This window comes from Passer domesticus, chromosome 32 (assembly GCF_036417665.1).
Source record: "Passer domesticus isolate bPasDom1 chromosome 32, bPasDom1.hap1, whole genome shotgun sequence".
Taxonomy (NCBI): Eukaryota; Metazoa; Chordata; class Aves; order Passeriformes; family Passeridae; genus Passer; species Passer domesticus.
The window spans coordinates 3,931,820-3,958,602 of record NC_087505.1 but is presented as its reverse complement, the minus strand read 5'-3'; the positions used below and the strand labels follow the sequence as shown (position 1 = coordinate 3,958,602).

The 26,783-nt window shown below is 54.6% G+C and overlaps 1 protein-coding gene and 2 long non-coding RNA genes across 6 annotated transcripts; 1 reads left to right on the top strand and 2 right to left on the bottom strand.

Annotated features, from left to right (window-relative positions):
• Positions 1-9,040: 9,040 nt before the first annotated feature.
• Positions 9,041-14,561, bottom strand: LOC135288193 (uncharacterized). The gene is made up of 3 exons (XR_010351445.1): positions 13,265-14,561; positions 10,674-10,695; positions 9,041-9,534 (listed from the first exon to the last, which is right to left on the bottom strand). It is a non-coding gene; the product is annotated as an uncharacterized LOC135288193 (long non-coding RNA).
• Positions 14,562-14,623: 62 nt separating this feature from the next.
• On the top strand, positions 14,624-18,498 carry LOC135288192 (uncharacterized). 4 transcript variants are annotated; one of them, XR_010351441.1, is made up of 4 exons: positions 14,624-15,087; positions 15,258-15,468; positions 16,725-16,812; positions 18,339-18,498. It is a non-coding gene; the product is annotated as an uncharacterized LOC135288192 (long non-coding RNA). The 4 variants fall into 4 exon arrangements; XR_010351444.1 differs by lacking the exon at positions 18,339-18,498 and adding an exon at positions 16,874-17,605 and having other exon boundaries at positions 16,725-16,782; XR_010351442.1 differs by lacking the exon at positions 18,339-18,498 and adding an exon at positions 17,411-17,605.
• A 2,205-nt stretch (positions 18,499-20,703) lies between these two features.
• Positions 20,704-26,501, bottom strand: LOC135288094 (Fc receptor-like protein 4). Its single transcript, XM_064401374.1, has 8 exons — positions 26,479-26,501; positions 23,573-23,631; positions 23,237-23,467; positions 22,718-22,981; positions 22,350-22,628; positions 21,247-21,537; positions 21,079-21,159; positions 20,704-20,729 (listed from the first exon to the last, which is right to left on the bottom strand). Exons 1-8 carry the CDS (start codon positions 26,499-26,501, stop codon positions 20,704-20,706), a joined length of 1,254 nt encoding a protein of 417 aa, XP_064257444.1.
• Between the last annotated feature and the right edge of the window lie 282 nt (positions 26,502-26,783).

Here is a 26,783-nt window from a genome sequence, read left to right as displayed (position 1 = left end):
CTGTGCTGGCTTGAAATTTGATATCTTGTGCTGGCACCATGGCAGAGGAGAAGGAGGGGGGGGGGCCAAGGTGCCCAGCTGCTGGCAGACCACAGCTGAAATTTTAACCCCATTGGTGCTGAAACAATGGAAGCTGTAAGAAACACTGATCCTCCCTAGCTGAGAATTGAGAGGGGACGGATGATGGGACAAATGAGAAGAAGGCTTCAGTAGGTGAAGAAATGTCAGCAGATGAGAAGTGCCCTGGATGGAGGAGATGATTGGAGTGACCTTTTGGCTGGACTTTTCTCTTACATGGCTATGGGACGAAACCAATTTCTTCCTGTAATTTAGAGAATGCACCTTGGGGGAGGTGGTTGGCTGGAAGCCAGGAGTGACAAAGCTGTTATGAGAAGAAGTAAAGAGAACAGAGACTGATGGGGAGGGTGTGGTGGAGCCCTCTGCCTTCAGCGGAGGATCTCTGTTCCTGAGATCCCCAGGCCCCAGGGGAGTAAATATGGGGGGGACAGGTGTCCCAACAGTGAGAGGCTGCCACTTCTTGGAACTGGGCAAGTCATTCTTAAAAGGACCTAAGAAGCAGTTTGGATCCATAGACAGCGGTGACAGCACTGGACATGGAAGGAAGATGGTCACCACAGCAGATTCCCTCCGGGTGGCTGCCATGTGTGACATGGAAGCACAAGAAGTTCCAAATATGTTTCCTGGGGAGTCCCATGGTACAAGAGGGAGACTCCTCTCTCCTGATGAACTGGGGGGAGGTTGTGTGAAGGATGGTATTGGATTGACAATGGAGTATTAGAGGGGTGGGAGGAGGAGGAGTGTTTTGCAGGTGTTCCATTGTGGATTGTTGTGTGTGGGTTTTTTTTTTTTCCTTTCTCCCCCCTTTTTGTCTTTATGTTGTAGATTAATAAAGTGTTGTTTTTTCCCTCCATTCCCATGTTGGAGCCTACTTTGTTCTCTTTCCGGGTCGCATCACACAAGTAACCATGTTAGAAATATACGTTTCATGGGGGCACTGGCACTGTGCCAGGGTCAATCCATGACACCCTTGATCCATTTTCTTAAAGTACATGCCTTACTGCAGATTAAGTTTATATATTTTATGTCCCCCTCTTCTGTGGTTTGACAGTTCTTGATAACCCCATGGTAAGTGGCAAATTCTTCTTTGCATTCTTTCTTTCAATGTTTATTTACTTGCTTCTTTTCAATGCTGTATTATCATACAGATAAGATACTCTACCAGTACATTAAATCAACATTAGCTATTTGTCCTGAGTTGGCTATATGATGTTTGTATCTCCACTCATCTGTTCTGTTTATGGCAGATAATAAGTTTTGCACCTTTAAGATCATTCCAAGAGCAAAGCAGGGAGAGAAGAAGCACAGAGTTTGTTATCAGAAACTGCACTTGCTCCCCTGCATCCTATTCCTGGACTGTATTGAGTGTAGATTTACAGACAATGGGACAGAGCTCTCCTTTGCTTTTAGTTAGTTTTTAGCTAGCTGAGGGAGACACTCTCCCTGGACTGTGGGTTTTCTTTTTCTTTGGACCTGTTTAAACTTGCTCTGGACTAAACACCCAGAAGAGCACCGGGAGCTCACACCCCTGGCCCACAGGGCCAGGCCTGGGCCACAGCATTTTCAGCTCCAGAGGGACTGATAAGAGACTTAATAAGTCAAACTAAAACACCTGAAGGAAACTTTTCTGAGGTTATCATCACTTTTAGAGCAGCAAGAAGTTTTGTTGTTTAATATTGTTCAAATTTTATACTAGTGAATTCTTTACCTATTAGACAGTTTTTTTCCACTTTTCTACAAGGAAATCTTTGTTCCAGAACCAGTTGAGGGAGGGGCCACTTGAATTTGTTTTTCTAGAGAAATCCCTGTAGAGGTTTTTCTCCCAAAATTACCCTAAGCCAGGAAACTATTTCACAAAATTATCGGAGTTATTCTCACCATTGTCATTTAGTTACACAAATAAAGGCATTAGCTACTTCTGCAAGAGTTAATGTTATAATGTGTTACACAGCACATAGTCTCTGTCTTGATATTTTGGGAGAGCCTAAACTATAATATATTTATCATCCTAAAATATATATTCTGCACCGGGATTAGGTAAAAAAGCTGACAAACTGCCTTGTATCTAAAGCAATTTAAAAGTGATTACAAACTGTATTATATCAAAATAATTTGGAAAAAACAATATAACAGTGAAAGCCAATGACTACATAATTTTATGTAACAGGGGGAAGGTGTATTGAAGGGTTTATTTTACTTCTCCTTATCCTGCTCTGATTTTGTCAGCAATAAATTCAATTCATATCTCTAAATCCAAGGTTGTTTTTCCCGTGACAAGATTTGATGAGTGATCTCTCCTCGTCCTTGTCTCAATCCAGGAACCCTTAATTCAATTTTCTCTCCCCAATCAGGTAAGGAGGGCAGGAAGGGAGTGGCTGTGGTGGGTAAAGGGCACCCGGCCACTGTCCACCCATGGCAAGGCAGGAAGGAAGAGGAGGGTCCAGGTCAGGTTGTTGAGCAGATCAGTATGGTATTTGCAGTAGTTCTGGGGATCTCTCAGTCCCTCACTGAGAGGGAACAAATGAATAATTGCTGCATTTCTGCACTGGCTCCCTCACAGCTGCCCCTGCAGGGGGTGTTTCCAGCCAGCCCTGCTCTGAAAACCATCAAAGGCCCTTGCAGAGCCACTGCTTGGGCTCCCTTTGGGTTTAGTGCTTTTTGCCAGGCTGAGCAAATGACAGGCAGGCCTTTTTCTACCACAGAATTCTCACCTCTGCAGCAGCTCTAAAGCTGCTGGAATGAAAGCCAAGGGGGTGGAGTGGTGTGGGGGGATGACACCCTCAGGTCCTGGCTGCCCCCTGGGGCTGGCCAGAGCAGGGCTGGGCAATGGTCATCCCTATGTAGTGGGACTGTGCCATGGCTGGGCCCCACCCTTGGATGGCCACTGGCTTCAAGGAGGAGAAGTTTGGGAGATCCTTCCTGCTTGGGGCTCCATTCCCGTGCTGCTCTTGCTAGATCAGATCCCGCAGGGGACGAGTAAAAATGGATAATTCTGGACCCCCACCAGAGCTGCCACCTTCCAGGAAAGGACCCTGTTGTCCAGCAAGTGTCCCCCCTTGGGCAGGATCCCCCCAGGATCCACCCAGGACCTCTCTGCATGCACTCCCCTAGGGCAGAACCCATCCTCTGTGTGACATTCAGAACAAATGGCCACTTGCTTCTGCTGCAGGAGAGAGAAAGTGAAAGTGTTGGGAGGGCACAGCTGGACACCCCCATCCCTCACAGCCTCCCAAGCCCTCCCTGAAGACCCCTCACCCCTGCTTCCCCAACCCTGGGCTTCCCCCAATTAATTCCCTGCTCAGGTGCTCCTGCCAGGATCACCAAGGTATGAACTAGGGGCATGTGAATATGAGGGATAAAAAGAAAATGGAAATGAAGAGCAGAAAATGCCCCTGGGAGTGTGGCGGAATACAGACTCAAAGCATTTCCAAATCCCCTTTTGCTGCCCCACCAGATCACAGGCAACCCTGCAGGCAGTGCTAGCCCGTGGGTCACTCCAAAATCTGAGGCCTCCAGGGAAGGAGCTGTGACCCACATGCACATCCTTTCAATGGCCATCCCTGGCAACCTCATTCTCCTGGGAATGAGGGTGCTATTCCCAACCCATTCCCAGCCATGGGACCCCCATTCCTTCTGTCTCCCCTTCCCTGGGACTCCCATCTGGGGGCTGCCATTCCCTAGGATCTCCATGGCCCAGAACCCCATTCCCAAGGAATCCTCTCCCATTCATTCCATCCCCTGAAATTCCCGTTCCCCCAGAACCTGGATTCTCCCCAGATCTCCCATTCCCCCGGCACTCCATCCCTGGCACACCCATCCTCTGATGAGGGATTTATTATTATTACAATTTATTGTTATTAATACATTTTTCTTTATACTCTTCTAAATTTTAAAACCTACTTGACCTTTGTCCTAATTTAATCTCAAAAATAAAAAAATTCTAATAAGTACACTTGTAATTAACCAACGCTAAGCCCACCACACTAATTATTACATTAACAAAAAAATCTCAAATTAGTAAACCAAAACCATGACACCCCAAATCCCTGGAGCCCAGGTTCCCCTGGGACTTCCATCACTGAGTCCCCCCAGCCCTGGGGACCCCCATTCACATGACACCCTCATCCCCTGTGACTCCCCCTCCTCAGGACCCCAATTCCCCAGGGACCCCATCTCTGGGACTCCCCATTCCCCTGGACACACACCCTGGCTCTCCAAACCCCCTGAGCCCCTATCTCCTGGGAATCCCATGTCCCACTGACCTGGGGACAGCCTTGTCCCCACCATGCCCCATCCTACCCACAGTGACCTGGCAGTGGGCTCAGCCGTGCCATGAGAATCTTAGATGGTGAGGAGAGTTTTGGGTGTCCCCAACCTGGCACCTGCAGTGACCCTGGAACTCTGGGTGGGTTCCACTCCATGGGTCACCACATGGTGTGACCCCCAGCCCTGCACACGGGGACATCCCAGAGCATCCCAGTGCCAGGGGACCCTGTTTGTGGAATTGAGGATCCCTGGTGCCCTGGGTATGATTCAGTATGGGGGTTGCAGTGGCACTGGGACCCAGCAGGTCCCCCCGGTGTGAGAGGAACCCCATGTCCCGCACCCCCATTGGTGTTGCAGGTGCCGGTGCAGGCACTGCTGGAGGGGGACACGGTGACACTGCAGTGCCGGCACTGGTGGGACAACCTGGTCAGTTCCGTGTCTTTCTACCACAAGGAGAAGAAACTGTGGGAGCTCCGTGATGGGACCAAACTGTCCCCGCCCCCTCTGCAGCTGCAACACAGCGGCCGCTATCGCTGCAGGGGCTGGGTGAAATTCAGGGTATCACGGGGATGGGAGGAGTCAGCACTGACAGTGACAGTCTACAGAGAGGACCCCCACCACTGCCACCCCAACACTGCCACAGTCCTTCCCCAGGGACTCGACGTTACAAATCCCTCTTTTGTCTCCTTTCCAGAGCTCTTCCTGGTGCTGGTGCTGGAGGGGCCCCCCGAGCCCACCCAGGGGTCCTCCCTGACTCTCAACTGCCTCAGCACCCCCAGCCCCCTGCGGCCCCAGCCCCCCTCCTGCATATGTTCTACCAGGACAGGCAGGTGGTGGGGGGCCCGCCGGGGTCTCCGCAGCTGCTGGTGCCTGCTGTGGGGGTCTCCCACTCGGGAATTACAGCTGCAAGATGCGCTTCAAGGGTGGGGCTGTGCAGAATAGCAGCACCCAGCTCCGCTTGTGAGTGTGCAGTGAGTGCAGGGAAGGGCACGGGGAGCCCCTACAACTTCCTTGGTTCCCCTACCTGGGTACCTCCAATATTGCACGGGTTCCCCCCTCCCTCACTGGATCCCTTCACCCATCTCTGAATCAAACCCACCCCACTCTGTGGCTCCCCCACAGTCCTCAAATCCTGCCATCCCCTCCCTGGGTCCCCATACCCTCACTGGTGTCCCCCATCTCTCTCTCCTGGTGTCCCCTCCCTAAACACCCAACCTTCCTTGGGGTTCCTTTCCAAGCCCCCCTCCCCCCCCCAGCTCTGCACCTCTACCCCCTCATTGGGCTCTCCGACCCCCCACCAAGTCCCTCACTGTCCCTTGGTGCCCCCCCCTCCCAGATGCAGCCCCAGACTCCCTGTCGGTGTCCCTGTCGGTGCAGCCCCCCGGGGGGACAGGTGGCACTGGGGCACTGCCTGGTGATGAGCTGCACAGTGGCCACAGGGATATGTTCCCTGTTCTTCTCCTGGCACCGGGGTGCTCAGGGGCACCACTGGGCACTGGCCCCGCCTGATGCTGTGCCAGGTTGGGGACAAGAGCAGCATCCACTACCAGTGTGGGGACAGCATGGCTGAGAGTGTCCCCCTGAATGTCACAGTCCTGGGTGAGAGGGACCCTTGGGCTGGGAATGACCCCAACCGCAGCACCCCCATCCCACCTCACCATGTGCCAGCTCTGTGTCCCTACAGTGCCTATGGCCAATGCCACCATCACCCTCAATCCCCTGGCACACCAGGTGCACACAGGTGACCCCATGACCTGCGCTTCTCAGTGCAGGTGGGCTCAGCCCCTGTCACCTTCACCTGGCTGCATAACAGCCAGGAGGTGGCCCAGGGTCTCCTCCTGGAGCTTGGGGCCATCAATGTGGGACATTTGGGCACCTACCAGTGCTACCAACCAGCTGGACAGGCACTAGGCACTCAGCCCAGAGATGGCCCTGGAGGTGACAACACAGGAACAGGGCACAGGTGGGGTCACATGGAGTCACACGAAGTCACATGGGGGCTGCAGGGATCCTGGACTTCAGGGTAATCCTGATGTGTCCCTCTCTGTCATCAGCAGTGGCTGCAGGGCTCAGGGGGTCCCTGGTCTTCCTGGTCCTGCTCCTGGCTGTCATCGGGGGCTGACGCCTGTGGCACCACCTGGGTGGGTGACAATGAGGGGTGACAATGAAGGAGAATGGGGGTCCCAGGGAGTAGGATGAAATCCCCCAGAGTACCGCGTCCATAAGGCAGCACCAACAGCTCCTGACTTGGCTAAAGCTGAATCCCTAGAGACCTCAGCTGGGGGTTGTGGGGGATTTGTGGAGGTCCTGCAGGGTTGTGCAGGAAAGTTGGAGGTTCTGTCAGGGGTTTGGGGGAGTTTGGGAGCTTGGGGGTCAAGGGATGGTTCAAGGCTTATTGGAGGCTTCAGGGATGCACGAGGCTCTCAGGGGCAGTCAGAGCTCTCAAGGGTGTTCAGGGGCCCTGAGGACTCCACAGTCAACCCTCCCCTCTTTTCTTTGCAGCCCTCAGGAAACAGCAGGAAAGGTGAGTGGGGGGCTCCAGGTCTGATCCCTTATTTTATGCACATTACGACCCCCCCCCCCCCAGACACCCTCTTATCCTCGCAGAGCCCTCTCAGAGCCCTTGACCCTTCCAGAGGCAGGGGAGGTGCTGTATAGCCAGGTTGTGAGAACCAAGAAGACAGAGGGTGAGTATGGGGGGGGGAACAGGGACATGTCACCCATGGGTGTCACTTCCCACCCAGGTTCCCCCAACTGGTGTCTCTTGCAGTGCCCCCGTGTGCCGCACCCCCCCGCAGGTGACCAATGCAGAGCTGCCAGGACCCCACGGCAACAGCAGGACTCCAGAGACATCTACGAGAACATGTTGTGACACTGTGGGCACAGGGGGCACTGGAGGTCCCTGCCCAAGAGCACCCTGTGCTGTGTGTCCACCCCCCCGCAGCTCCTGTTGGTGCCCACCATGCCATGGTGGGGTGGCCACGAGTGTGGGGTCCCATACAGGGCTGCCCAGAGCTTCACGTTCCAGTGCTCCCAGTACCCCCTGGAGCTCCCAATTCCCTTCCCCAGTACCAGGGAGCACAGCACCCCTATCCATCTTATGGGACCCAAAATGCAGCTTTTTGATTAAACCAGGAGAATTGGTTTTTGTTTGCTCAGCTCTGCCCTTTGGCTCAGGAAGGAGGAGGGACCCAGTCAGGTTGTTGAGCAGATCTGTGTGGGATTTCCAGGATTCTTGGGGCTCTGTCTTGTTTTGAAAAGATAGGTGTCAGTTAAATAAGGCAGGACCTTCTCTGGAAAAGGAAAATATAAACCCCTTCCCTCTGAATTATTAAAATTTTGGAATTAAGGAGCTCTCAGGTAAAGATATGGAAGTAGGACTAATAGTCCTTTAATAGGAAAATATAAAAATAAAAATTGTTATAGATGAATAATGAGACGATTGGCTCTTGCAATTAAGGAATGAATATAGTGTGAATATTAAGAGAAGCTTTATTGATGTATAGTTTATGCTATTGTAGATTGTTGTTTAGATGTCCTCTGTTCTCCCCACAGTCCCCTTTCCCCCCCACTCTCTATTGTTGCCACCGGACAGCCTGGGTTATCTAGGACAGGTAAAAGGAAGGCGTGTACATGTGCCCCTCCTACAGGGCAGCTGAGAATGGAAAAGCTTGTTGCTACTGGGAGGCACAGCATGACAACACCTGACCCTCCAATCAAGTTGCAAGAAAGCAATATCCACCAAAAAATGGCAAAGAAGAATTGACTGACAGGCTTTGGGAGGGGCTGGGGTTGGCTGATGCAACCCCCAGAATTATAAAAGCCGAAGTACCCATCTCAAAGATGAGCCACATGGTAAGCAGCCACAATGGTGGCTCCCAGGCCTGTTTTTCCTTATTTAATCCCTTTGTTGTATTTTTGCTCAGATTTAATAAAACTGTTAAAATCTTTAAGATGAGCAGTTGTTTCAAATAAAAATATAAATTAAAATTTAAAAATAAAAATTTAAAATATAAAATGCAGTTATATAAAAGAATGCTGGAAGAGTTAGAATATGACCTGACACCCTGTGGGTCAGGGTGTTGGCAACAGTCCCATTAAATGGTGGCTGCAGTCCTCCTGCAGTGACAGGTGTGGTTCTGTTGGAGCCATGATCCTGTAGAAGGGTGGAGTTTTCCTCTGAAGGTCCAGTGGTGGTGTAGATGAGCCTGGTCTTCCTCTAGGAATCTAGTGGAAAAGAAAGCTGCTCCTCAAGGAATCCCATGGGAAAACACTGGCTGTCATGATCTGTCCTTGAGGACGAGATTCATGACGGTCTGTTTATTTTTTATTGATCTCAGGGTGCAAAATATCTACATGACAAGGGGGTTTTGCAGTGATAATCAAAAAACAAATGTACCTTTATTGAAATGAGCACAGTGAAATGCATTAGGGTGAGGGGAAGAGAGGAAAAAGGGAAAGAATAAGGAAAAAGGCAGGGGGAAAGAAAGGAGGTGTATAGCTATCAGACGTGGGACAACAAAGTCCTTCGAAGTCCATTTGATGAAGCCTGTCAGAGTCGTGTCAGGGGAGATCTCAAAGATACTGGTCAGCTCACATCTCTATTATAGTCTTTTTTGATTGGGGGAAGGGGACACGTTATGAAATTGAATCAAATGTGCTAAAGAATAGTCTATTGAAAAAAGGGTACAAAAAGTCCATCAGCAGTAGGTGAGAACCATTGTTTTCTTGGTCCAGTGGTCAGCTTGCAGGCAACTTGCCTCCCCCACACTCCTCCCCCCGTGTTAGGAATTTCAGGCTCAGTCCTTGGGGAGGAGGGGGGAGCATTTCCATATAAGAGTCTCATGTTTCAGTCCTTGAGAGAGAGGTTTCTCCCATCTCAGTCCATCTGTCACAGTGGTTGATGTACGGTAAATGAAGGGTCTTTTTCGTGAGGACCACCAAAAGGTCATTCCAGAGAGAAAGTCCAGCCAAGCTGGGAGGTGAGGAAAATTCCAGAACCAGTGTTGCAAAGCGATGGAGGCAGACGAGAGCACAGTGCCCCTTTTTGGATGCAGTGTTCCATGGGGTGTACAAACACAGCTGTGGACAATAGTTTGGCTTGGTGGACCAGTCAGACCCAGATTTCAGAAAAGGATCTTTCTTTTCCCTGGTGGTCCCGATTTTTGTCCTTTCACGAGGATCAGGAAGCTAAAAAATTAGGGAAATTTCAGACAGACATTTACAGTGTTACAAATGTCAGATTATATCCAGGTAGAAATGCTTGGTTCCTACCCCTGGGTGAAGCATATCACAATGGGATGATGGAATTTTATCAGTCATGCAGTGACACTCAATGGCCCATTAACAGAAGATATTTCCGGGAGGGAGGATTGGTTGTGGAAGAGATAAAGAAAGTGCCCAATTAACAGAAGATAACTGCCCCAACTTTAACAGATGGGACTAGAATATACACCCCCAGCCACATCTTGTAACCTAAGACAGGAGCCATGGGTGCACTGGGAGTGCTGAGAGGGGGATTGCAGAGCCACTGGGAGTACAGGAGTACTGGGAGATAGAATGGGAAACACCTGGATATTCTGGGAACAATGCAGAGGCACTGGGAGAGGAAATGGGGAGCCCCTGGGGGTACTGGGAGCACTGTGGAGAGGGAATAGGGAAGTCTCTGAAAGGGTACTGGAAGTACTTGGATGTGGAATGGGGAGGCACTCTTGGTAGGGGAAGGGTGGGGGAGGAAGCTCTTGGGGGTTCTGGGGGCACAGGGAGCTCTGGGTGCCCTGTGCAGCCTCACACATGACCCCCACTTGTGCCCACCTACCCATGAAAATCGGGCACCCATGGGAACAGTAGGGGGGACACACATGTGTGGCTGCCTATGGGTGGGGACCCCCACTGCCCCCCAGTTCCCTCAGAGCCCACCAGTGTCACATGTGTCCGCAGTGTCACAGCACATTCCCATAGATGTCACAAGGTTCCCGTGGTCAACCATGGGTTGCTGTAAGGTCCGCGTAAGTCACCTGGGGATCCTGCAGTGTGGTGACCTGGGGGGACACTGGAAGAGACACGGGCTGTGGGATCTGGGTGGGGTGACACTCATGGATGTCATGTCACTCTGCATGTGTCCCCCTGTACTCACTCCCTGTCTCCTTGGGGATCACAACATGGGTGTACAGCACCTTCCCGTCCTCTGGGGTGGGGGGGGCGGGGGGGGGGGGGGGTGGCAGGGGTTCTGGAGGGGCCCTGAGGGAATAAAGGGGATCTGTGGGAGGGAATGGGAGGTCTTGTGGGTTAGAGTAATAAGGAAGAGTGTGGTTTGACCCCTCACTCACCTTTCCTGGTGCTTCCTGGCAGCTGCAGCAGAAGGAGGGGAGAGGTGACTGTGGGATCTCAGGGCCCTGACCCTTCTCAGGATTCCTGAACCCCCCATAAGATCCTCAATTTCCTCCAGCACCCCCAAGCATCCCTGAAGCCTTCCAGAAGTCATGAACCACCCCAGTGGCCCTAACCAACTCAGCCTTAAGAACCCCAAGCCTGGCAGGGAAGGAGACCCCCCCCCAACCAGATGCTCCCAGAGACCCTGCAAGAGCCCCCAGCATCCTGAAAAGACCCTCCAGCACCTCGCCAAACCCTACAGGACCCCCAGCCCAGTTCTTGGGGCCTCTAAAGCTCCCTGGGATTCCCGACCCCCCATTGTCACCTACCCAGCCCACAATGGCACCCACGGGCAGAAGGTGACAGATGCTGAACCCACCTGCGCTGAGCAGGGCAGGGTCATGGCGTTATCTGCACACACATGTGGTGACGGGACTGGGGATGATGGTGGCATAGGCCATGGGAACTGCAGGGACACAAACAGGGCTGACACCATAGGAAGGGGCTTGCAGCTGGTGTGTGGGGGCGGGGGTGGATAATGAGGGGTGGGATGTGTGTGATGCAGGATTTCATGGATGCGGTCACACCACGGAGGGGTAAGGGGACAGGGCAGAGGCAGGGGGACCCAAGAAAGGTGTCTAGGGGACATAGAGGTACCCAGGCAGGGGACCTGAGGAGGCTGTGGGGGCTCCCTGTGCCCATCCCCTCACTCACTGCACACTGTGACGTGGAGCTAGGCGCTGCTCTTCTGCAAGGCCCCGCTCTCGGAGCACACCTCACAGCTGTAATTCCCCGAGTGGGAGACCTCCACGGTGGGAACCAGCAGCTGCAGGGATCCCTGTATGCCCCTCACCAACTGCCCATCCCTGTAGAACATGTGCAGGGGGAGGGCTCGGGGCCTCAGGGGGCTGGGGGTGCTGAGGCAGCTGAGATTCAGGGGAGACCTCTTTGTGAGCTTGGTGGGACCCTCCAGCACCAGCACTAGCACCATGAAGAGTACAGGGCAGGAGATGGGTGTGGCCACTGATTCTGAGTCCCCGGGGAGGGGCTGTGAGGCGTCGGGGTGGTGGCTGTGGGATGCTCATCCTTCACTGTCACTGTCACTGGTGCTGATTCCTCCCACCACCATGATACCTCAGAGTCCACCCAGCCCCCACAGCGGTAGCAGCTGCTAAGGTGCAGCTGCAGAGGGAACAGGGACAGCTCTGTCCCATTGTGGAAACACCCCTGTAGGGTCTCCTCGTGATAGAGGGACACCCAGATGACCAACATGCTCGACCTGTACCGGTAGCGCAGTGACACTGTGTCTCCCTCCAGAAGAGCCCTTGCCAGCACCTGCTGCACCAGTCAGTCTGGGGGCAGAGGGGTGCCATCACATCACAGGGCTCTGGAGGGCCCCAATGCCACCAGGACCGGCATACTGGGCCACAGGCAGCATACCAGGAGTCCCAAAGTCCCAGTTGGGATGATCTGGAATGTCCCCATATGCAGCGGACAGGCTCTGGTCACACCAGGAAATGACCCATGGAGCGCAGCACACTCTTAGCCTTTGGAGTTCCTGCAAGTGCCAGGCTGGGGACATCCAAACAGCCCTCACCATCTGAGACTCTCACGGGGGGGTCTGTGCCCACTGCCGGGTCTCTCATATGTGTCATTGCCTCTCTCGATGATAGTGAAGTTGTTGTATCCATCCTGCTGGCAACACTGCCTGTCCTTGTACTAGGTGGTGTCACCGGTGGTCCCCAACCCCTGGCAGGTCAGTGTCACCCAGTCCCATAGCACTGCTGGCCTGCAGTGGGGTTCCACCAGGAGCTGGGTGGTCTGGGCACCTGTGGGGTGCAGCACCAGGGGTGGGGACAGTGGGGTGGGGACATGACATCCCCCATGGAATCACCAGTGAGGCTGCTGGTCAGGGATGAAAGGGAGAAGACACAGGGCTGGGAAGGTGGCACTGTGGGGACAGCACCATGTGGGGGACAAGGTGTGGGAGCTGTTTCCAAACTGTCCCCATGGGAACACTGGTGGAGCATAGAGGTGCTGAGGTCAGGGACGCCTCAGTCACCCTGGGCTGAGGCAGGAAATGGGACACTGTGGACACCCCATGTTTGCACAGTTCACTTCCACCAGCCCTACAGCACCTGTCACCATGGCCACATCCCCATGGCCCTGTGCCCATGATCCCATTCCAATGGTACCTGTCCCCATGGCCCATCCACACGGCCCCTCTCCCTGTCCTGGCATCCTTCTTCCCCTGTTCCTGTCCCCACTGCTTCTCCAGCCCCAAGTTTCCTTTTGCCACATCCTTGTCCCCACATCTCCATCCCCCTGTTCCTGTCCCCACCTCCCAGTACCCTTGTTCCTGTCCCCCTATTCCTGTCCCCACGGCCACCCTACAATTCTGCTCTTGCTAGGGTCCTTGCCCATGCTCTGGCTCAGCTTCCATTGGGGAACTCAGAGGACCACACAGCCCCCTGTGCCTCCTCCCCACCCATCTCTGCCTCATCAGAGCCCATCCCTGAGGTGTCAGGCCCATGCCTGGGGCACTCACCCCACAGGAGCAGCGCCACCTTCCTGGCCATCCCAGTGTCCCCAGCCATGTGGACTGGCTGTCACTCACTGCTGTGGCCACTGTTCCCCTGGGTGGCGGCTCTTCAGATGAAGGGGAAGGAAGCGAAGTCACATCTTGTCCCCATGTGTAGGTGGCCCTTCGTGGGGGCAGGGTAGAGACAGCATGGGGGCAGGGCGGGGACTTTGTGGGACATGGGGGTGATGGTGGGACATGGTGGGGACATGGTGTGGCCAGAATTTGGAGGCTGAGGTGGTGGAGGGAGCCAGGGATGGGTGTTCAGGGCAATGGGGTGCCCAGGGATGGGGTCTCATGGGAATGGGAGTCCCAAGGATTGGGGGGACTCAGACTCGTAGATGAAGGTCCCAGAACAACGTGGTCTCCAGGAATCTGTGATCAAGGGATGAGGGTGTTAGGGGAAAGGGGGGGCCCTGTGAGAATCGGTGTCCTAGGAAAATCAAGGTGCCCAAGGGATGGGGAGCCTCAGGGGCTGGAATTATGAGGATGTGGTTCCTTGGGGTTGGAGATCCTGTGGAATTGCAGTCCAGGCATGAAGGCCCCAGGGAAGGGGAGACAGAAGGAATGGGGATCCAATGGTTGGGGTCCCAGGGGAATGGTGGTGCCAGGGATGGGCAGTGGCTAGGTGAGCTCGTAGGCCATAGGTTCTTATATGAGTGCCTCAGATTTTGGGGTGACCCAGGGCCCAGTGCTGCCGCCTGGTGTGCTCCTTCCCTTTGTAGGTGTCACATGGGAGTCCTGGGTAGCTCTGCTTCTGTGCCCTCCACTGCCCTTAATTTTTCCTCTCTTTATGTCTTATTTTCCTTATTTTCCTCACTTTTGTGCCATGTCCCCTGACCCCCAGTTCCTTGTTCAGCAATCCCTAGAAGCACCTGAGCAGGGAATGGGTTAGGGTACCCAGGGGAGGGGGGGAATGGGGTGTGGGGGGTACAGGGAAGGGTGGGGAGGCTGTGGCGGATGAGGGTGTCCGGCTGTGTACCCCAACAATTTCACTTTCTCTTTCACGCTGCAGAAGGAAGAAGCCATTTGTGCTGAGAGTGACATGGGATGCAGGTTCTGTCCTGAGGGGTCCCAGATGAGGGGTTGCACATCCTGGGGAGATTTTGTCCCACCGGTGACATTACCCAGAGGGGAAGATCCTCTCCTGGGGGATGGTGGTTATGGGCAGGGCCCCTGAACACATTCCCTGAGGAAGTCCCTGTCAAAGGTGTGGTGTGGCACATGCTGAAGACCCCTGTCCTGGCATGGCGGAACCTGCCAACCCCTCTGTCCTCAATGGGGCACTGTGACATCTGGGTGCCCCAACTTTGGCTGTGACCTACCTGGTCTGCACCCCCTCATTGACTGCCCCCACCCGTTTGGGAGCCCTCAATCCCCATTTGGGAACCCTCAAAGAGGCAGCACCTCACCCCATTCCCCAGACCACCAAGATCATTCTGTGGGGTAGAAACCTCAACAGGGCTGACTGGGGACGGGGGGTGGGGGGGAGGTATGACATGTGCTGGTCAGTTAGGGAGGACACAGACATCCCAAAACATCTAAAGGCTGTCCCCACACCCAAAATCCCTGCAGGGCATCAGTGCTGGGAACGAGGAGATGGATGAGACCCTCTATATGAAACATTTGTGAAGCTGTTGGGGGCTGCCCCCTCCCTCTCCTGCTCCCCATAATCCCCTTCATGGGGTTTCTTTACTGGGGGAGTTGGATGATTTGGGTTTATTTGGTTTGGGGAGAAATCCTGTTCCAGACTTCTCCATTCTTGCTCATCCCCTGCAGGATCTGAGCCAGTAAGAGTGCGAAAAATGCATATTTTATGATTGGCTTTTTGCAAATATTAAAATTAATATTATATGTGTTATGTCAGAAAGTTATGCTGTATTAATTTTCTTAAGTAGTGTGTTAAATATAGTTTTAGGTTATAACATAATATTAAAATAGGAACTATGCTGTGTTTCAGATACTTTTTTTAAAGAGAGGAATGAGGTACTCGCAGTGAGATAGCAGCCACAGGACACCTAAAGGTTTCAGAGAAAAATAATTTATTGCTCTCTTATCAGAAGAAACTATCTTCTTCCAGTCTCGATCAGCCCTGAGGATGCCATCAAGATTAAGATGAAGTTGACACTGACCAGAGAGAATCCCTTGTTTCAATGGAAGTTATGCACCATGTATGAGATTTATGAATATGCAACAGGCTATTGCTTTTAAGAGTTAATCCTCTGTTAATGTGTGTCCTTTTTCAGGCTAATTTTGCCCAGAAAAAGGTACCCAGACCATCCCTAACTCTTTGGTTTTATTGTCTCATATTGTCCTAATCCTAATTGTCCAAATTTTTATTACACTAATTATATTACTATTTTTATAATCACTTTATTACTATTAAACTTTTAAAATTTTAAAAACAAGTGATTGGCCTTTTTCACCAAGAGTAGCTTGGGTATGGAGGCCCAGGAAGGAGCTCCAAACTCCTCCTCCTTGAAGCCAGTGGCCATCCAAGGGTGGGGCCCAGCCATAGCCCAGCCCCACTGCACAGGGATGGCCACTGCCCAGCCCTGCTCTGGCCAGACCCAGGTGCAAGCCACGATTTGAGGGTCCCCCCCACCCCCTTGGCTTTGATTCTGGCAGCTTTAGAGCTGCTGCAGACGTGAGAATTCTTGGGGGGGCAAAAGGTCTGCCTGTGATTTTCTCAGCCCTGCAAGAAGCGCAAAACCCAAGGAGAGCCCAAGCAGTGGCTCTGCGAGGCCCTTTGATGGTTTTCAGAGCAGGGCTGGCTGGAAACCCCTCCCTGCAGGGGCAGCTGTGAGGGAACCAGTCTGGAAATGCAGCAATTGATCACTTTGTCCCTGTCCCCAAGAGACTGAGAGAATCCCAGAACTATTGCAAATCCCACAACAATCTGCTCAACAAATTGACCTGCACCCTCCTTCTTGAACAAAACCTGCAGCCCTTTAGAACCTCATAAAAAGAATGCTTGGTCTCTGGATGTGGACACCAGAAGAGATGGAAAAGTGTGGAAATATTGAGCAGGGGCTGCACACATGGGTCTGGGTGTTATGAATGAAATTCAGTATGTCTAGTTCAATAAAAAAACAAAGTTGAATTTAGCAGCAATTTTAATTGAGCAGCAATTTTATATAAAATAATACAATCAAATATAATCAAGCAGATACAAAAAAAAAATGTGCAGTGGTTCGGATAAAGCATAAGCAAAACGGATCAATTGGGTTATGGGGAAGGTTTGTCTCACCCTGCCTCATATATGCAAAACAAAGGAATCCAAACACAACTTATGTACTGTATACTGATACATATTCATCAATATTTTCCAGTAAATCTCCTCCTATTTTCAATTCTTGAAATCTATGTCACTATACTGCATAGTACATGCTCCACTTGTTTATAAGGGGTCTTCTTGGCTTTTCAGTGGTTGCTTCCAACAAAGGCTTATCATCATCATCACTGTCCTTTGAACAACCCCACAGGTTGCACATGTGCCCCAAGTCTTGTGTTACGTAAGTAAGCATTATGTTCCAAATAAGCTTTATTATTTAATAGATAAAATTACTATTTCAGATTCCATATTGAGAATTGCCCCACACTGGATCATCCCAAGGCTGCTTCTCCATTGGGAGTCTTCCCAACTTTTTTCGTCCCAAGGACAATTCTGTTTTGGGATATTGCTAATCTCAATACTCCATCCTGTATCCTATTTTCTCATGAACATCGGAAAACATCTGTTTTGCGACACTAATTACATATCCTTTTCCTCTATTATTTTTTAGCAAATATTTTCTAAAATATCAATATAGTTACAATTGCTAGCACAAATCATATTCATTTATCACATAGGGAACCAGGGTGTCACAGAAGGAGCAGGGAGTGCCCAGGCAGGGGAATTCAGGGCAGGCTGGACTGGATTCACCTGGGAATCACACCCTGAGGCACACACAGGCATTTTCACAGATTCCTATGCACTGTCCCAAGGATGGACAGAGCTTCTCCCCTTCCTCCATGGGAAGTCAATCAAGTTTCAGGGTGGGAATTAGAAAAATGGAAAGTGTTCCTAAATACAGAAAAGGCTTCCTTATGGGCTGGGTTTCTCCCCAGCAGGCAGGGAACAATCCCGTGGAGCTGCTGGACACTCAAGGAGATTCCACACTCTGTGTTATCCACAAGCACATGCTGCTGTGAGATGCACCAATGGGCTCATAAAGGGAACCAAGAAGTCTCATTTCATTGTGATTTGTTTGTGTTTTTATTCTGAGTGACATGTAAGGAAAGCAATGATTCAAAGGATTCTATAAACCAGAGCATTTTATGCCTTGTCAGTTTGATTTTTGCTGAGTTTGTTTTTTATTGGGAAAAAAATGGAGTGGGAAAAGATTTTTGCCTTTATTCTATGGAAGTGTAATTTTATCTCAGCCAGTTGGGCCTCAGGTGTTCCCTGGGATGGCTGAGCCAGAAAATGGGGGAGGGGACAGGAAAAAGCCCAGGGGTATGTGGGGCAGTGACCCGGAGCCTCCCAGGACAGCCCTGGGGTGCCCCAGGGTGGGCACTGTGCTGGGCTCTGAGTCACCCCAAAATCTGAGGCACCCAGGGAAGGAGCTGTGACCCAGCCACTGCCCATCCCTGGCACCTCCATTCCCTTAGCAACCCAACCACGGGACCCCCATTGCCTTGGTCCTTCGTCCCTGAGGACCCCAATCCCAGGACTGCCATTGCCCAGGACCACCATTGCCTTGATCCCATGCTATGGGCTGCTTCTTCTCCCAGAACCCCTATTCCCAAGGGTCCCCTTTTCCCCCGGCACCCTCAGCCATGGCAGTCACATTCCATGACCTGAAATCCCTGGGGATCATGTTCCCACAGCACCCTATCCCTAAATCCCCCCTGGCACAGAGACCCCAATTCGCCTGGACCCTCATTCTCATGGACACCCATCCCTGGTTCCCCACATCCCCTGAGTTCCCCACTCTTGGCAACAGCATCCCTCACCATGTCCACAGACTATCCCATCATGTCCCCATCCTCTCCCTAGCTTGTGGCCACCCTGCCCCCACCAAGGGCAAGGGCCACCCACACATGAGGACAAGATGTGGTCTCGCTTCCTTCCCCTTCATCCAAAGAACCGCCAGTCAGAGAAGCGATGGCCACAGCAGCAAGTAACAGCTAGTCCACATGGCTGGGGACACCGGGATGGCCAGGAGGGTGACACTGCTCCTGTGGGGTGAGTACTCCAGGCATGGGCCTAACAGCCCCGGGGATGGGCCCTGGAGACTGGTGGGGAGGATGTACAGCGGGGCTGCGTGGTCCCCTGAGGTTCCCGATGCCAGCAGAGCCAGTGCATGGGCATGGACTGTAGTGAGACCAGAATTGTAGGGTGGCCGTAGGGACAGGAACAGGGGACAGGAACAGTGGAACTGGGATTCAGGGACAGGGACAAGGGCCACGTACCATGCAGATGGGCCATGGGGACAGGTGCCATTGGAATGGGATCATGGGCACAGGGCCATGGGGATGTGACTGTGGGGACAGGTGCTGTAGGGCTGGTGGAGGTGAGCCGTCACAAACATGGGGTGTCCACAGAGTCCCCATGTACTGCCTCAGCCCAGGGTGACCAAGGTGTCCCTGTCCTCAGGATCTCCGTGCTCCACCAGTGTTCCCATGGGGACGGTTTGGGGACAGTCCCCACACCTTGTCCCCCAGGTGCTGCTGTCCCCACAGTGCCACCCCCACCCAGCCCTGTCTCTTCTCCCTTCCAACCCTGACCTTCAGTCTCGCTGGTGAGTCCTCAGGGGATGCCATGTCCCCATCCCACTGTCCCCAGTCCTGCTGTAGCCCTGCCAGGCTGGTGTCCTCTGCCATCTGCGGGTGCCCAGACCACCCAGCTCCTGGTGGAGCCCCCCTGGAGGCTGGCGGTGCTGTGGACTGGGTGACACTGACCTGCCAGTGCTCAGGGACTGCCGGTACTGCCACCTGGTACAAGGATAGGCGGCACTGGTGGCAGGAGGGACCCAACACTACTACTTGTCACCCACATTGGCACCTACATGTGTGATAGATCAGGTAGCAGGCACAGCCCCCTTTGATGGTCTTAGATGGTGAGGGAGTTTTGGGTGTCCCCAGCCTGACACTCGCAGGGACCCCGATATCTCTGGGTGGGATCCACTCCATGGGTCACCCCCTTGGTGTGACCAGAGCCTGTCCCCTGCACACAGGCACATCCCAGAGCATCTCAGTGTGAGGTGACCCTGCTTGTGGAATTCAGGACCCCAGGTGCACTGCGTGTAACTCAATGGCGGGTACCGCTGACATTAGAACCCACCAGACCCCTGTGATGTGACGGTACCCCTCTGCCCCTCAGACCACCTGGTGCTGCAGGTACTGCCAGGGGCACTGCTGGAGGCGGACACGGTGACACTGTGCTGCCAGGGCTAGCGGAACAGCACAGTCAGCTTGGTGACATTCTACCGCAAAAAGAAGCAACCAGGGGTCTCCGCGATGCATCCAAGAAGAGTTTGAAACAGGGCAAAGGAGAACCCAGAGCCTCCTGAAGGCCACTTTGGCCATCAGACCAAGGAAGGTCTGGGGCCTGCCAGGTTCTTCCTGGTGGAGGAAATGTGCCAGGGGCAGCTTCTGGGGTTTGTTCCTTTTTGGGGGCTTTCCCTGGAAATTGTTCCTTTTGTCACCCTTTGAATTCTGAATCTTGAGAATTTAGAAGGATTGGTTCAACAACTTGAATGGGACCCTCCTCCTTCCTGAGCCGAAGAGGGCAGAACTGAACAAACAAAAAATCATTTTTCCTGGTTTAATTAAAAAGCTGCATTTTGAGTCCAGTAAGAAGGACAAGGGTGCTGTGGCCCCTGGCACTGGGGGAGGGAATGTGGAGTCCCTGGGGGTACTGGGAGCACCGGGAGAACTGGAACAGGGAGCTATGGGCAGCTGGGCAGCCCCACATGGGAGCCCCCACTCGTGGCCTCCCCCCGGCACAGTGGGCACCCTTGGGAGCTGGGGGGTGCCCTTAGGCAGGGACCCCAGTGCCCCCAGTTCCCCCAGTGTCACAGCACATTCTCAGGGATGTCACTGGGGTCCCGCTGCCTCCTGTGGGGTCGTGGCAGCTCCGCGTAGGTCACTTGGGGGGATGTGGTGCGGGGGGGCCCTGTGAGAGACAACAGTTGTGGGAACCTGGGTGGAGGGTGACACCCGTGGGTGATGTGCCCCTGTGTCCCCCCTGTACTCACCACCTGCCTTCTTGGTGCTCACGACATCACTGTACAGCACCTCCCCCACCTCTGGAGGGGCCAAGGGCTCTGGGGGGGCCCTGCAGCAATAAGGGGTGTCTGTGAGCATGGGGGGATTTTGTGGTGGGGGTAAAATGGGGGTTCGGGCCTGGAGTCCCCCACTCACCGTTCTTGCTGCTTCCTGAGGGCTGCAAAAGAAAGGCATGAGGGGTGACTGTGGGGTCCTCAGGGCCTCTGGACACCATCAGGACCCCTGACTGTCCCCGGGACCCTCGAGCATCCCTGAAACCCTCAAAATGCCTTGAACCACTGAGACCCCATAGTCCCCAAACTCCCCCAAAAAACCCCTGACAGAACCCCCAACTTCTCTGCACGACCCTCCAATACCTCCCCAAATCCCCCAGGACGCCCAGCCAAGGTCTCTGGGGGCTCAGCTTCACCCAAGTCAGGAGCTGTTGGTGCCACCCTATGGCTCCGGTACTCTGGGGATCTTTACCCCAATCCCTGGGACCCCCATCCCCCTTCATTGTCACCCACCCCGATGGTGCCACTGGTGCCAGCCCCCAATGACAGCCAGGAGCAGGAACAGCAAGGACCCGCTGAGCCCTGCAGCCACTGCTGGGGACAGAGAGGGACAAATCAGTATCACCCTGAAGCCCAGGGATCCTGCACCCCCTGTGTGACCCCATGTGACCCCACCTGTACCCCAGTGTCCCCGCAGTGTCACAGACAGGACCAGCTCTGGGCTGAGTGCCCGGAACACTCGGTGCCCGTCCAGCTGGTTGGTGGCCACACACTGGTAGGTGCCTGAATGTCCCACATCAACAGCTCCAAGCTCCAGGAGGGGACCCTGGGCTACCTCCTGCCTGTTGTGCAGCCAGGTGAAGGTGACAGGGGCTGAGCCCACCTGCACCGAGCAGCGCAGGGTCACGGGGTCACCTATATGCACCTGGTGTGCCAGGGGACCGGGGGTGATGGTGGCATTGGCCACAGGCACTGTAGGGACAGAGACAAGACTGGCACATGGTGAGGTGGGATGGGGATGCTGTGGTTGGGGTCATCCCCAGCCCGAGGTTCCCGCTTGCCCAGGATGGTGATATTCAGGGGGACACTCTCAGGCATGCTGTCTCCATTGCTGACCTGGCACTGGTACTTGTTGCTGTCATTGTCCCAAGTGTGGCACAGCTCCTAGTGGGGGCTGGTGACCAGGAGAAGGACAGGAGACCTGTCCCCATGGCCACTGCCAAGCTCAGCACCAGGCAGTCCCCCAGTGCCACCTGTCCCCTGGGGGGCTGCGCCGAGAGGGACACCCCCAAGGGCGGGACCCTTGCGGGAGGAGATGACAGCAGGGGACAGGGTGGGGGAGGGATGGGTGACGGGAAGTGGGACCCCAGTGAGGAAAAGAGGGTGCAGAGATAGGAGGGGGACTTGGAACAGGACCCCAAGAAAGGATGGAATTGTTCAGGAGGGGACACCTGGAAAGGAAGATGGGGAGACCCCAGGAAAGGTATATAGAGCTAGGGAGGGAATGGTGGACTATGTGGGGAGATCAGAGATGGTTGTGATTGAATCAGGGACAGGGGAAGGGACACCAGTGAGGAACGGGGAGACACGGAGGGCGACCCCAGCAGTAATGGGGGGGCATGGAAAAAGTTTACGGGGAAGATGGGGGTACCCACATACGGCTGGGGGATCCAGTGAGGTACCTGGGAAAGGATGGGGAACCTGGGCACTAATGGGGATCTCCAGACAGGGCAGGGGAACCCAAGGAGGCTATGGCAGGTCCCCAAGCCCATCCCTGCACTCACTGCGCACCATGACGTGGAGCCAGGCGCTGCTCTTCCGCACCTCCCCCACCTTGGACCGCACCTCGCAGCTGTAATTCCCCGAGTGGGAGACCCCCACGGCGGGCACCACCAGCTGCGGGGACCCCTGCGGGCCCCCCACCACCTGCCTGTCATGGTGGAACATGTGCAGGAGGGGGGCTTGGGGCCGCAGGGTGCTGGGGGTGCTGAGGCAGCTGAGATTCAGGGGGGATCCCACATTTGGCTCGGTGGGACCCTCCAGCACTGGCACTGTGAAGAGTTCTGAGAAGGAGAGGGGAGGGAGATTTGTGAGCCCGAGTCCCAGGGGAGAGGCTGTGGGGGTGTCAGGGTGGCAGCTGTGTGGTTCTCACCGTGCACTGTCACTGTCACTGGCGCTGAGAGTGCCCACGGTGCCACCTTGGAGTCCACCCAGCCGCCGCAGCTGTAGCGGCCGCTGTGGTGCAGCTGCAGAGGGGACAAGGACAGCTCGGTCCCGTTGAGGGACCTCCCCACCTCCTTGTCCCCATGGTAGAATCGCACCCCAGTGACCGACATGTTCTCCCGGCCCCGGCAGCGCAGTGTCACCGTATCGCCCTCCAGCAGCTCCCGCGCCGGCACCTGCAGCACCAGCCTAGCTGCAGGACACAGGAGTCTTAGGACATCCAGGGCACTCCATTTTCACAAGGACCCCCGAACTGGAATACATCCAGTGCACCAGGGCTCCCAGAATCCAGAACTGGGATCCCTCCACTCTGAAATGCTCTGGGATGTCCCCGTGTGCAGGTCATGGGTGCTAGTCACACCAGGATGTTACCCATCGAGCAGACCCCACCCAGAGCTTCTGGGGTCCCTGCAGGTGCCAGGCTGGAGACAACCAAACCCCCCCTCACCATTTAAGACTCTCACAGGGGGGCTGCGCCCAGTGCTGAGTCTGTTACACTCATAGGTGCCGCTCTCAGTGACAGTGAAGTGGTCGTGTCTCTCCTGCCCCCAGAGCTGCCCGTCCTTGTACCAGGTGGTGGCATCATCAGTCCCTGAGCCCTGGCAGGTCAATGTCACCGGGTCCCACAGCACCGCCGGCCTCCAGGGGGGCTCCACCAGGAGCTGGGTGGTCTGGGCACCTGTGGGTGATAGGGGACGCCAGCCTGCCAGGGGACACCAGCCTGCCAGGGCCAGAGTAGGGCTAGGGACAGCAGGCTGGGGACATGGCATCCCCAAGGACTCACCAGTGAGGCTGAGGGTCTGGGCTGGAAAGGAGAAGGAACAGGGCTCAGTGGGGGTGACACTACGAGGACAGAGACACCTGGGGTACAGGGTGTGGGTGCTGTCGCCAAACTGTCCCCAAGGGGACAGCAGTTCTTGTGGGAAAGTGTGTGGGGGTGCTCCCCAAAAGATTTTGAGAGGCTAGGGGATATGCCTGTGTCACAGCCCCCCATGCACGACATCTGTGTGGCACAGACACCTTGGGATCAGGGACACTGAAGCCACCCTGGGCTAAGACAGAACATGGGGACACTGTGGACATCCTAGACACAAGGACACCAGAGACACATGCCATGCTGGCCCAGATCACCCCCACCAGATCATGATCCCATCCCTATGGCCACATCCTCATGGTTCTTGTCCCCTTCTGTCCCTGAATCCCAATTCCCATGTCCCTATCCCCAGAGCTACCCGAGCCCAACGGTGCCAGTCCCCACATTCCTGTCCCCACACCCCAATCCCCAAATTCCTGCCCCCCTGTTCCTGTCTTCAAAGCCACCCTACACCAGTCACAGTCCCACCAAGGTCCACTGTGGGAAACATGGACTGGCACTGCTGACCTTGGGGACCTCAGGTGACCCCATAGCCCTCCTGTGCCCCCTCCCCACCGGTCTCTGCCTTACTAGGGCCCATTCCCAGGGTGTCAGGCCCCTGCTCAGTGCACTCACCCCACAAGAGCAGTGTCACCCTCCTGGCCATCCCGGTGTCCCCAGCCATGTGGACTGGCTGTCACTCGCTGCTGTGGCCACCGCTCCCCTGGCTGGTGGCTCTTTGGATGAAGGGGAAGGAAGCGAGATCACGTCTCGTCCCCATGCGTAGGTGGCCCTTGGTGGGGGCAGGGTGGCCACAAGTTGGGCACAGTCTGGGGACGAGGGGGGGTGGGACGAAGTAGGACATGGGGTTCCCATGAGTGTGGGCTCAGTGGGTTTGGAGTGCCAGGGATGGGTGTCCAGGGGAATGGGGGTGCTGAGGAGGGGGAGTCACTGGGAATGGGGTCCCCAGGGCTGGGGGGACTCAGGGATGGGAATGGTAGGGGAATGTGGGCTCCAGGGATTTGGGATCAGGGGATGAGGGTCCTCAAAATGAGGGTGCTGGGGGAAAGGGGTCCAGGGAGAATCAAGGTCCTGAGGGAAAGGGGATTGCAGGTGATGGAATGAACAGGAGAGGGTTCCTTGGGAAGGGGATGCTGGGTCATGGAGATCCTGGGAAATGTCAGTACTGGGATGGGGGTTCCAGGGATGGGTGTATATAAGGAGTGGGGATCCCATGGTTGGGTTTCCAGGGGAATGGGTGTGCCAGTGATGGGCAGTTGCTGGATGGGCACAGCGGTCTCAGCTCCTTCCCAGGGTGCCTCAGATTTGGAGGTGACTCAGGACCCAGCATTGCCCCTACGAGGTGCTTGCTTCCTGTGCAGGCATCACATGGGAGTGACATGGGAAGCTCTGCTTCTGTGTCCTCCCCTGCCCTTGACTTTTTCCTCTCTTCATTTCTCTTTTTTCTTTACTTTCCTCACTTTTGTGCCTTGTCCCCTCCTGTCTCAGCAATCCCAGGGAGCACCTGAGCAGGGGATGGGTTGGGAGGACCCAGGGGAGGGGGGAGATGGGGAGTGAGGGTGCAGGGAAGGGTGGGGACCATTTGGGTGATAGAGGTGTCAGGCTGTGCCCCTTCAATACTTTCAATTTCTTTTTCCTGGACAAGAAGGAAGAGGCCGTTTGTAGTGAGAGTCAGATTGCAAAGTGGGGGATCTGTCCTGGGGGACCACATCGCGGGGGTCCTGTCCTGAGGGGATCCTGTCCCAGGGAGTGACACATCCTGACATGGGGGATTCCAGTCCCAGGTGTGGCAGTTCTAGAAATCTGGAAATATCTCTGCATATTCCAGGTAAGGTGCCTGTCCCAGGGGTGGCACATCATGGAGACGCCTGTCAATCCAAGTGTGGGGCCCAGCCCCACTGCACAGGGATGGCCATTGGCCAGACTTGCTCTGGCCAGCTCCAGGTGACAGCTAGGAACTGAGGGTGTCCCCCCGTCCCCCCGTCGTCCCCGTCCCCCCACCCCCAACCCCCTTGGCTTTGATTCTGGCAGCTTTAGAGCTGCTGCAAAGGTGAGAATTCTGTGGGGGAAAAAAGGCCTGCCTGTGGTTTGCTCAGCCCTGCAAGAAGCACAAACCCCAAAGGGAGCCCAAGCAGTGGCTCTGCGAGGGCCTTTGGTGGTTTTCAGAGCAGGGCTGGCTGGAAACCACCTCTGCATTGGCAGCTCTGTGGGAACCAGTTCGGAAATGCAGCAATTGATCATTTGTTCCTCTTGGTAAGGGACAGAGAGAGACCCAGAACTGCTGCAAAGACAACAACAATCTGCTCAACAACCAGACTGGGACCCTCCTCCTTGAACAAAACCTGCAGTCTTCTGGAACCTCATGGAAAGAGGGTTTGGGTTTGGGTTTGGGCTGTGGCCACCAGACAAGAGGGAAATGTGTGGAAATATCAAGCATTGGCTCTGCTCCGTGGCTGTTGTAGGGCTGTCGAGAGTGACTCTGTCGGGATTCCAGGTGTCCCCAAAGCTGCTCCATCCCTGCCTTCCTCACCTGAGTGAAAGGGTGAGGATTTGCAGGAATTGTGGTGTAAATCCACCAGAGGGGCTGTTGTGGACCTGAGACCGGCCTAGGGTCAGGTGCTGCCTTCCTTCCATTCGGGATCATGGAGAGCAGTTGTGGGCGCTGGGCAGGGCATATGCTGGGCCCCGTGACACTGCTATGCTGGCTCTGGGCACTAGGATCCAACCTGCTGCCTTCGCGGATTCTGCCCACTGCCAGTGGTGGTGCCAGGACTGATTGGTGCCCGAGAGTTTGCAAAAGGAGCAATTTCCCCTACTCCCTCTGGTCCGAGGCCGCCATGGCCCCTGAGGGGATCGAGCCCCACCGGGGCGCCCCCTGCTGGCCGGGAGCGCTCCCTGCAGCGCCCCCTGCTGGCCGCGGTTATAACTGCCACAAAAAGGAACAGCGCTGAGCGGGAGGGAAAGTTCTGGTTTTGTGTTGTTTGTTTTGTTCTGGTTTATAAATTTCCCCGGTAAAGAGCTTTTATTCCTTTTCCTACAGTTTCATCTGGAAGCCCCATCATTTCTGAAATTAAAAAAGTTTTACACATGAGTCTTATTTCCATTCCAGGAAAGTTCCCAT

Excerpts from the sequence above, each read along its gene's own strand:
- LOC135288094 (XM_064401374.1), bottom strand. The coding sequence starts at position 26,501 with ATGGCGGCCTCGGACCAGAGGGA. Across the intron at positions 23,468-23,572 it reads CCAGACCCTCAGCCTCACTG|GTGCCCAGACCACCCAGCTC; the intron begins GTGAGTCCTTGG and ends TATCACCCACAG. Across the intron at positions 21,538-22,349 it reads GCTCCACGTCATGGTGCGCA|TGCCTGTGGCCAATGCCACC; the intron begins GTGAGTGCAGGG and ends CTGTCCCTACAG.